Source organism: Pan paniscus, chromosome 15, assembly GCF_029289425.2.
Source record: "Pan paniscus chromosome 15, NHGRI_mPanPan1-v2.0_pri, whole genome shotgun sequence".
Taxonomy (NCBI): domain Eukaryota; kingdom Metazoa; phylum Chordata; class Mammalia; order Primates; family Hominidae; genus Pan; species Pan paniscus.
The window spans coordinates 61,564,105-61,576,659 of record NC_073264.2 but is presented as its reverse complement, the minus strand read 5'-3'; the positions used below and the strand labels follow the sequence as shown (position 1 = coordinate 61,576,659).

Genomic DNA, 12,555 nt, shown 5'->3' with positions numbered 1-12,555 from the left:
AAGATAGATCTTTTTAAGTATAAGAGTGTGCTATATAAAGGTACCATATGTCTACTTTAATTCTGTGTATTAGAAGAACTAAGCTTTAGATTCAAATATATGTACTATATATACTGTCCTACTGATTTCACAAGTAATATTTAATGGAAATTATTTTCCAGTTTAATGAACATTATTCTGCAAGAAATCTAAATCCTCTGTCATCAGAGCAAGAGATTGGTAAGTTGTTTGAAGTTTGCTACCTTTAAAAACATGTTAACTCATTAGTACAGTATTTAGTTTCTCTAACTTCTTTTCTTAGGTGCTCAATTTATTCTTTAGAAATTACTGTTACTTCTGCACTACTCACTGATATTCTTTTCTTTCTTTTTTCAAGCAATTAGCTTTTCTCACTACTCTATTAAAACTTACTTTCTCCAAGGTTATTGACCTCCCAATTATCAAACATTATGGGTATCTTGTATTTATTATCATATTAAGACTCTTTGCAACATTTGATATAATTGGTTATTTCCATCTTTTTTCTGTAATTTTTGGATTTCCTTTTCTCTCTTTGATACTTTTTATTGGATATTCTTTCTTCATTTTTCCTTTGATTGATTAATTCATTCAACATATTAATATAAATGTGTATGTGTATTATATTTTATATCAGGTATGCTTTTGGGCTCTGGTGACAGTGGACAAGAATGAAAAATTCTCATATGGTTTATGTTCTAGTGGGATAAACTGAAAATAGTCAAATAAATCAATGTATAATTTATCAGATAGTACACTAAACAACAGTTGTTATGGGCTTGAATAGTCAGACTCACATATTATGATTTTAAATCTAATATTACCTTTATGTTATAGAATGATACAAGATAAGAGATAATGGTAGGTACAGCATCCTTTTTTCATTGAGAGGATCACCAACTACCCAAGTAACACACCTTCTTTTGCCACTGCCACCCAAGGAACATGTCAGGCTGCTATGGACAAAAGGCATGTTGCATGTAGGTCACCTTGAAACACAAGAGCTGTAACTTCAATTTCACACCAGTCTTTTATATTATTCTAGTCATGAGGCCCAAGGCCTGTATGCTAACTCATAGCTCCTCTAATTCAGGTGCAGTCTCACACAGCAGACTAGATAGATAAAACATTCTGTGTTTACCTTAATTCTGTGAAAACAGTGCTGTGGGAAGTCAGGCTCCAAGGTCATTTTCCAGGTGGGCCCGAATCTTCCCAGGCTTGATGTTAATTTTTTACTTATTGTTGGTGATAAATACTATGCAGCAAAGTAATGTAGAGTAAGGGAAATAGGGAATACTTGGATTGGGAAGGTGATTGCTGTATTGCAAGGGAGTCAGGAAAGGCATCACTAAAAGTCAACATTGAGCAGAAGGAGGTGCATATACAAGCTACTGGGAAAAGTGTTCCAAGCAAAGGGCAAAAAGGTCTTGAAATGGGAACATACTCAGTATGTTCGTTGAAAATTAGTTAAATTGGTATGATTTATGGAATAAGGAAAGAGAGACTGGTGGGAGATTAAATCCAAGAGGTGGATGGAGAGCAAATCATGTGGGACCTGTAGATCATTAAGGACTTAGGGTTTTTTTTCTGAGTGAAATGGGAAGCCTCTGGAAGGTTTTAAGTAAAGGACTGAAATGATCTGACAGGTTTTAAAAGAATTATTCTGGCTGCTATGTGGAGAACAGACTGTATGGAAACAAGGGCAAAAGCAGGGAAAGGTCAGGAAGCTATAAAATGATACAAAGTGAGAATTGGTGAGTAGTAGTAGTAGAAGTGGTGAGAACATGTCAGATTTTGGTTACAAAGTTTTCTGAAGATAGAGCTGGAAGAATTTGCTTATGGACTGGATATAAGGATTGAGAGAGAGAAACAAAGATTGTGCCATGGTTTTGACATGAATAACTTGGAATGGAGTTGCCGTTTATAGAAATATGGAAGGCTCTAAGCGTAATTTGAGATTGAGGAGACAGGGGTTTCATTTAGGAAGTGTTTTAATTGAAAAGCCTATTTATTAGATACGTAAGTGAAAGTAAAGTAGGAAATTGTACATATGAATTTCGAATTCAATGAGATGGAGACACAGATTTTGTAATTTTTATAAATGGTATTTAATGCTATGAGATCAGAATGAATCTACCAATTGTATTTATTAAATGTCTGCCATCTAAAAATTTAAATCTATTTACATCCTCTTTTTTTTTGAGACAGAGTTTCGCTCTTGTTGCCCAGGCTGGAGTGCAATGGCACGATCTTGGCTCACGGCAACCTCCGCCTCCTGGGTTCAAGCAATTCTCCTGCCTCAGCCTCCCGAGTAGCTGGGATTACAGGCGCCCAGCACCATGCCCAGCTAATTTTTTGTATTTTTAGTAGAGACGGGGTTTCACTATGTTGGCCAGGCTGGTCTCAAATTCCTGACCTCAGGTGATCCACCCGCCTCGGCCTCCCAAAGTGCTGGGATCACAGGCGTGAGCCACCGTACCCAGCCCACATCCTCTTTTTTGACATTCTCATTCATTTGACACTCATTCACTTCAGTGTTTTCAAATATAATACATACAGATAATGACCAAATTTATATCTTGCTGCACTGACTTCTAAACTCTAGGACCTTATTTCTGATTGTACAGTTTAAATCTCTTTAGACATCTTTTGACATTAAAAACTCAGTGTAGCTGAAATGAAACTTGCTCCCCTTCCGACGTCCCTGATGGTATCTCCATTATTCTGGCTTTTAAGGTTTGGAGCATGGTAACAATTTTAACTTCTCTCTGTGACTGTGACTACATTCAACTAGTCATTAAGTTTTATCAGTTCTCTCTCTTAAATATTTATTTTTATTTTCTATTTTCATTGAAACCATTATATTTCAGTCTTACTGTTCACCTGGACTGTTACAATAACATCCTAATTGGTGTTTTCCATTTTTCAGCTTACCTATAGATCACAGCTTAATTAATCTTCAGTGCCCATAATGTTGGCCATGTCACTGCCCTAATCAGATACCTTCAGTGACTCCCCCACTGACTATCAAATTATGCTTCTACTTTTCTAATTTAGCTCCAACTACCTGTTTCGTTTTTTATTGGTATATAGTTGTACATATTTATGGGGTCCATGTGATATTTTGATACTTGCATACAATGTGTAATGATCAAATCAGGGTAATTGGAATATCCATCACTTCAGACGTTTATCATTTCTTTGTGTGGGGAACATTCCAAATCTTCTTTTCTAGCTATGTCAAAATACACTATAAATTCTTGTAAACCATACTACTACTCTAGAACTTATTCTTAAATTCCGTACTAGAACTTATTCCTTCTGTCTAACTGTATTTTTATACTCATTAACCAGTCTCTATTCATCCCCCGACATACCTTTTAAGGCTTTTATCTTATAAGGGTAACCTGTGCTTTGGCCAGACTCTGGAACTCAGTGTGTCTCAAGTATGCCCACACTTTCTTACCTGCTTTTTACTTCCTGCAATCCCCAACTTCTATCTCTTTCTATCTTTCAAGATAGAATTCTCTTCCATAAAACCTTTTATTTATCCCCTCAATCTTCTTTTTCAAAAAGATCTCTCCCTCTCTTTTCTGAATATCTCTTCTTTTTTATACTTTTTACCATTCTACCATCATTATTTATAAATAGATAAATCTCCTCTAGATCACAGGTTTTTTGAGGACAAGGATTTTAAAATGTACCTTTGAATTCCCCATAGCACCTATAATGCTGCCTTGCACAGTAATGTGTTCTTTTATTTACAGTGATCATATGAGTTTTATGAAGACTTCATATGAACTTCTTGTGAAATTAAAAACAAAATCAAATTCATTTATTCAAAGGGAAATTCAAGATTTTAGCTCTTTTTGGATCCGTGTTTACATTATACCTATTTTTCTTTAAGTCATATGGCTGTGTACTGAGAAATACACATAGTCAAAAAAATAAAGTGAGAAAGGGAGAGGGGAAGAACACAAGTATCTGGTAGTCAGTCTGTCCATCTATCCATCTGTCTGTCCATCCATCTATCCACCCATCTTACTGCTGGTTGGCTTGGTTCTATTTAGGGTGAAATAATTGAGATGTTTAAAAATAAAAATAAAGTTATTAAATATATGAAAGTTAAAAAATTTATGAAACATTCAAAGTGATGCAAATTATTTTGCTTAATATGCTATTTGATTAATTCTATATAAAAATAGATATTTAAAAAGACTTGTTTCAAGTACATATTTGATTACTATAGACTTAAAATTATTTAATGATAATTAATTTTAAATTAGAATTAGGATGTTGAAAATATATTTGTATATTTATAATTTTATTAATAAGTAATATAATAAGTGAAAAACAGTATTTTTCCTTAATGGCAATTCTGGGCTTCATCAACCAGAGCTACATTTAAAGCTTATTTTAAAAATTCCTTTTAGAACTCTTTTTAATGTTCTGTCAGTTTCCTTGAACAATGTCATGAACAGTATATTGTAGTGACTCAATAAATAATAGTTGAATAAGTTTAACTTATACAGTATCTCTTAGATTCAGCATTTTTTCCTCCATTACCATCACTATGATTGTAGATAAGGTCAACATTTCATTATGTCTTCACTGGACAATAGACTTTTATTTTATTTTGGTTAGTCCCACTTCTAGACTCTCCTGTTCCAGCCTTTATACCTATTCTCTCCTGAGTAATACTTACAAAGCAGTTCAAATCATGTCATATCTCTGCTTGAAAATCTTCAATGAATTCTTGTTATCTACTAAATAAAGTCCAGGTTCCATAGTGGGATATTCAGCAGTCTTTCCAAGCTCATCTTCATTAATTTCCACTCAATACATCTTTATTATTTCTCACTGCTCCTGCTAAGCTGAATAGATTTCTGTTACTCTAATGCATCCTATGCATGTCTGTTTCTGTACCTCTGTATCATTCTCTTCATCTGAGGTGTTTTATTCTACTTTTTACTTTTTATACTAGTTCTTTATATACTAGAGTTCAAATTACTTTAAAACAGGGTTTAAGTTTGAGTCTGTTTTAACCTTCATAGTACCAAGGACAATGCCTTGCACTTAAGAGGAATACAATTAAATACCTGTATTCCTGTGTAACACTGATTCAGTGTTACCATATTTATTGTATGCAGTGTGCTATAATTCAGTAGGTTATAAAAATTTTATATAATATGAAGAGCATGATATTGTAATGTTTATCTTCCTTAGGAAACTTATTTGAGAAGCCAGAAGGAGAAGATGGCTTTACATTTTCTTTTCCATCAGACACTTCAACTCATACATTTGGAGCTGGAAAAGATGATTTTAGTTTTCCATTTTCATTTGGACAGGGTCAAAATTCAATACCTTCTTCTTCTTTAAAAGGTTTTTCATCTTCCTCACAAAATACAACACAGTTTACTTTTTTTTGAGCTAGTCATTAATTCCTTAAATTATTTTACTGTTCTGTGTTCATGAGGGCATAAATTTACATTATTGCTTAAAACATGAAGACTGCTTTCTTTTATTGATTAAAGCAGTAATGTTTACATTATTTGATTATATTTATTGAAATATTGAAATACTGAATATTTTGGGTTTTGGGTGTGCTATTAACTAATCATTATTTATTTTGGTTTTGATTTTGCGAGCCGCGGTCAGGTAGAACTTTTATTAATCTTAATAGAATTTGATGCTTTTTTCATTACTCTTTATTTAAATATTAAGCCTGCTTCTCCTTGGAACCTAAGGTTTTTTTCTGGAAGTATTGTTGGTACTTTGATAAGAACAAGAACTGCAGTAGTAACTCCAGAGTTAGTGCTGAAGCCTACTTTAGCTACTAAAAATTTCTATTAAAATTATTGGGTTTCACTTCTGCTTCACTATGTAGTATACAGAGTGGTACTGTAATAATAATTTTAAATAATTTATGTTAGTAACAAAATCTGTGTTTTTTCTTCTAATATAACACATGGTACAATTCTAATTTTATGAGTTATGCTAATGCTTTCAATGGCTAAAAATTAAATGTAAAGGGCAAGAGTAATTTCTGAAAATTGGATTGTTGTATCAGTAGTGATCCTGTTAATATTCTTTTTTGCTTAAATATTTTTTGAAGAACATTTAAAATTTTGTCTCCTTCAATAACAAAAATTTCTTCTTTATGTTTTGTTTTCAGTATTTGTCAATTAATTATATAGCTTAAGTGAAGATATTTAAGATTTGATGAACTTCTGTAAACATTTTGCTCAATATCATTGTATTTTGTGCTTTGTAAATTAGCTGTATTGAGTTACCAAGTAATAAAGGGTTTGACTCCATATTTTGATGTGACTGTTGATGGATTTTTAAACCTAACCCCTTCTTTTCTCATTCTGCCCCACATTTGGCCAAGCTGATCAGAAAGCCTGGTTGCTCCCTCCTTTGGTGCCAGTAGGAAGTTCAAACCACATATGGGAGCCCCCACCCAGCCCACCCCCTAACTACCATAAAAACCCAAAGCCAGTCTTCTTTCTCTACTTCTCAAGCTATTTTTCAGTTCAGCTTAGGAGGCCTGCCCCGCTCTCCCCAGAAGGCCTTAATATATGACTAGAAAAATCTTTTCATGCCCTATTGGGATGTGTGGCATCATCAGTTTCAATATGCAAATCAAATTTTGGGTAAGGGTCTATACTGCTTCTTCAGGGTGTCTACAAATTATCACAGTTGTATTACATTAAGCTGTCTCAAAGACTTAAAAAGAAGGGCAATCTAACTAATGATAGAGTTTAAGAAAATTTTAGACTCTGTTAAAAAAAAACCATCAAACCTTCAACAACTGCTTAAAAGGTGAAAATTTCAGTTAAAAAGCTGGATTTTTTTTCGTTTTTTAACAGGTATTTATCTTATTGACTCTATGACTGAATTGATTGGTAGTTTTTATATAATAAAGACATTGGCTATATATGAGACAGAAGAAAAAGTTATAATTTGTTTGTTTATTGATAAATTCAAAACTAGTTTTAGCCTTGAATGATTCAGTGATTCCATGATTTATTTTTACTTTAGAGTAATGTCTAGCAGACCAGTATGGTTAGATTTATCATGTATCAATAAGTGATATGAAATAAGTATTTTAAAAGTATCTACCTTGCACATGGCATTTTGACAGCATATAAAAGGCTAGAACACAGACGTGGTCTTACACTCAAGGAACTTATAACTTGGTTGAGTAGACAAAACTTAGGAAATAACAAAAGCACATTATAATAACTATAACTATAATATAATAATTATATTATAACTATAATATAATAATTATATTATAACTATAATATAATAATTATATTATAACTATAATATAATAATTATATTATAACTATAATATAATAATTATATTATAACTATAATATAATAATTATATTATAACTATAATATAATAATTATATTATAACTATAATATAATAATTATAACTATAATATAATAACTATAACTACATTATGGCTATAATAATATATTATCTATATTATATTATATTATAACTATAATATAATATAACTATAATATTATACTATTATAACTATAATATTATACTATTATAACTATAATATAACTATAATAATATAACATAACTATAATAATATAATATAACTTTAATAATATTATAACTATATTATCATATTATTATAACTATAATATAACTATAATATAATATTATAACTATAATATAACTAATATAACTATTATATTATAACTAATAATATATTATTATAACTATAATATATAACTATAATAATATAATGTATTATATATAATATATAATAATATATTACAATAATATATTATATATAATATAATATATAATATAATAATATACTATAATTATAATAATATAACTATAATAATATAATAATAATGTAATATAACAATATGATAATAATATAATAATAATTATATATTAATATATTATATAATATATAATATATAATTTATAATAATTATATATTATATATCATATTAACATATAATATTATATATTATATTAATAATATAATAATTGTATATTATATTAATAATATAATATATAATAATATAACATTATTATATAACTATAATAATATAACATCATTATATAACTATAATAATATTACATCATTATATAACTATAATAATATTACATTATTATATAACTATAATAATATTACATTATTATATAACTATAATAATATTACATTATTATATAACTATAATAATATTACATTATTATATAACTATAATAATATTACATTATTATATAACTATAATAATATTACATTATTATATAACTATAATAATATTACATTATTATATAACTATAATAATATTACATTATTATATAACTATAATAATATTACATTATTATATAACTATAAGAATATTATTATATAACTATAAGAATATTATTATATAACTATAAGAATATTATATAACTATAAGAATATTATATAACTATAAGAATATTATATAACTATAAGAATATTATTATATAACTATAAGAATATTATATAACTTTAAGAATATTATTATATAACTATAATAATATAACATTATATAACTATAATATAACATTATTATATAACTATAATATAACATTATTATATAACTATAATAATATAACATTATTATATGACTATAATAATATAACATTATTATATGACTATAATAATATAACATTATTATATGACTATAATAATATAACATTATTATATGACTATAATAATATAACATTATTATATGACTATAATAATATAACATTATTATATGACTATAATAATATAACATTATTATATGACTATAATAATATAACATTATTATATGACTATAATAATATAACATTATTATATGACTATAATAATATAACATTATTATATGACTATAATAATATAACATTATTATATGACTATAATAATATAACATTATTATATGACTATAATAATATAACATTATTATATGACTATAATAATATAACATTATTATATGACTATAATAATATAACATTATTATATGACTATAATAATATAACATTATTATATGACTATAATAATATAACATTATTATATGACTATAATAATATAACAACTATATTATAACTATAACAACTATATTATAACTATAACAACAACTATATTATAATTATAATAACAACAACTATAACTATAATAATATAACAACTATATTATTATAATTATAATAATATAACAACTATATTATTATAATTATAATAATATAACAACTATATTATTATAATTATAATATAACAACTATATTATTATAATTATAATAATATAACAACTATATTATTATAATTATAATAATATAACAACTATATTATTATAATTATAATAATATAACAACTATATTATAATAATAATAATATAACAACCATATTATTATAATTATAATAATATAACAACTATATTATTATAATTATAATAATATAATAACTATATTATTATAATGTGACTTTCGTTATAGAAAAGACCAAGTGTTTTCAGAATGAGGGGAAACAAGGTCATCATGAGCTAGAAAACCTGGGAAGGATTCACCGAAGAGGTAAAATTGAATTAGGACTTTACAGGTATGTAGATTGTAAAATTTTCAAGTGTAAGATTGATGCTTTTTTAGCCTTTCATGTTTTAATTACCTAACTAGTTGCTAGTCTTTAGTAGGATTGCATTAAACAATTATTGAATTAATAGAATTTAACTGAATTGGTAAAGGAGACAGAGCTCTCTAGATAGGGGGACTAATATGATCAAAAGAAAAATGCAGTCACATGTTTACTATTAATAAGTGTAGAGGAAGTTAAAGAATAGACCTAACTGCAATGAAGAATAATACCAGGAAATTGAGTTTAACAGATATGATAGGACTGATTTATAGAGGATCGTGAAGTGTTTTGACTTGGTTTTACAGAACTTATATTTTAATGTCAGAGTTTCAAGAGAAAAGAAATGACTAGGAAAATTAAACTGACAATACAGCCAGAGTTAGGAGAAATTAAGAGTTGGATAAACCAATTAGGAGTCAATTGCAGTGGTCCAAGTGTGTAGTGATATGTTCCAGGTGATAACAACTGATTGTCTTGTGGTTTCATACTGCTGACACCTAAAATTGGAAAAATATATCTTGTTTAAAAGAAATACATTTGATTGAACATCATCTGAGTATAAGGTAAAAGGAGAAAGGAACCGGAGTTGTTCGTGTTTGAATATCATAGCTCATCCAACTAGTGGAGGCATATGCAGTGTTTCGAATACAAATCACAAAAATAACTTTGTGTAATCAAATAGCCTTATAAAGATAACTTTTAAAAGATAATTATTACCCTAGAGATAAATCAAATCTTCTATCATCTTTAACAGAGCTCTTTGTTAAATTTAGAAGAAAAATAGACACTGCATATCTAATTTTGTTTAGGTCCAAAAAATCTATTTTAATATGGTTAGATGAATTTTTTCTCTGTGATTAGAAGAGATATTCTAAGAATATAAGAGTAATACTCCAAAATCAGTTAAGACTCTTGATTTATTGTCACAAGAGGTATATGTATAAGCAGACAGTGGTTCCCGGAGTATAACTGCTTCTCAGTGGACAGGCCTAGGATCTGTCAGTAGACAAAGCTAGGAAATACATGTATGTATACTATATCTATATACATGTTTGTTGGTGTATCTAACTACTGAAAACAAAACACGAGTTTAGACTGGTAACTCCAGCAACAAGAGGTTCATCTAGTATTCCCCTTTTGTTTATTTGTAACTGCTTTCTCTGACAGTGAGAAACCTGGCTGTCATTAACTACAATTTATTTGCTTTCTTTTTCAGTCCTCATATACATGTAAAGTTATTTCTAAATTGGTAACCCAGACGCTGTGATAAACAAATTTATTAACTAGAGTATGTTAGTTTTCTGTGACTGCTGTAGCAAATTACTATAGCCTTTTTGGGTTGAAGCAATAGGAATTCATTCTCTCATAGTTCCAGAGGCCAGGCATCCAAAATTGGTGTTACAGGTCAAAAATCAAGGTGTGAGCAGGATCATACTTTCGACGCTCTAGGGAAGGATCCATTCCTTTCTTCTTTAAGCTTTTGGTGCCTGCTGGCTTTTCTTGGCTTGTAGCTACATCACTCCAATTTTCAAAGCCAGTCAGTATTCTACAGAGAAATAGAACCAATAGTATCTATCTATAGTATCTATCTATCTATCTATCTATCTATCTATCTATCTATCTATCTATATCTAATCTATCCATCCATTCATCTAGATTTATTTTAAGGAATTGGTTGTTAAGATTGTAGAGGTGGCAAGTCTGAAATCTGTAGGACAAGGTGGCAGGCTAGAAATTCAGGTAAGAGTTGATGTTTCAGTTGAGTTCAATATCAACAGAGCAGACTAGGGAGGCCGGGAACTCAGGCAGGGTTTCTGTGTTGCAGTCTCAAGGTCAAATTCACTCTTTAGGAAACTTCAGTCTTTGCTCCTAAGGCCTTCAACTAATTGAATGCAGCCTACCCACATTATGGAGAGTTCTGCTTTACCCAAAGTCTACTGACTTAATCATATCTAAAAAATACTTTTGCATCAACATCTAGAATGGTGTTTCACCAAACAACTGGGTACCATATCCTATCCAAATTGACATAAAATTAACCACCATAGCCAGCATCTTCAAATTTCTCTTTGACCCGCCTTCACACAGCCTTCTCTTAGTGTGTGAAATCTCTCCCACTGCCTCCCTTTTATAAGCATACATGTGATTGCATTTAGGGTCCATCTGGATGGATAATTCAGATAATCTCCCCATTTCAAGACTTTGACTTAATCACATCCACAAAGCCTCATTTTTTTTCCATATAGGTAACAATCACAGATTCCAGGGATTAGGTCATGGAAATCTTCTGGGGGGCCATTTTCAGTCTATTACATAAGGTATAGTGTTTGTGTGTATTCTTTATTCAGTTACAGCAATATTTTCCAAAGTTACTTAAGTTAGCTCCTATCTTCTATACCCCCTTACATTTGATTGTGTCATTCATTTATAACATGGATTCATTTGTGGCCATCTACATTCCATCTTGGGTTTATCTGAATTACTGCTGGTTTAAAAAAAATTGTGTACAGTAAAATTCCTTCTGTAAACCAAAAGTAAAATTCAAAGCCCCCCACCCATCTGAATGGATCCTTCCTATCATCAAGGACTTTCCAAAATTAACCTGAAAAACTAATTTAGGCCATGATGGGAAGGGAGAGCCAGACATGACTCATTGTACTCTCCTCCCTTTTGGAATTACTGGTAGAACAGGCTCTTTAAGTCTGATAAGAAACATTTACAATCTATTCTCTGAAGCCTGCTATCTGGAGGCTTTATCTGCATGATAAAATTTTGGTCTCCACAACGCTTATCATAACCAAACATCCTATTGATAATAACTCTTTCATCCAATTGCCAATCAGAAAATCTTTGAATCTGCCTACGACCTGGAAGCAACCCCAGCCTCTGCTTCCAATTGTCTCGCCTTTCT

At 29.3% G+C, this 12,555-nt stretch overlaps 1 protein-coding gene across 13 annotated transcripts in view; it reads left to right on the top strand.

Moving 5' to 3' along the window:
* The window catches only part of C15H14orf39 (chromosome 15 C14orf39 homolog), a 50,031-nt gene extending 43,693 nt beyond the window's left edge, over positions 1-6,338 (top strand). For 6 of the 13 annotated variants that reach the window (XM_055097659.1, XM_055097664.1, XM_055097660.1 and 3 more), the window contains 2 exons: positions 162-219; positions 5,245-6,336. In XM_055097659.1, the coding sequence (XP_054953634.1) occupies positions 162-219; positions 5,245-5,447 (261 nt within the window). In that variant the 3' untranslated portion in view covers positions 5,448-6,336. Of the gene's footprint in view, positions 1-161; positions 220-5,244 lie in introns of all 13 variants that reach the window. The other 7 variants (XM_055097669.1, XM_055097661.1, XM_055097670.1 and 4 more) reach the window with 3 other exon arrangements.
* The last annotated feature ends 6,217 nt before the right edge of the window (positions 6,339-12,555 follow it).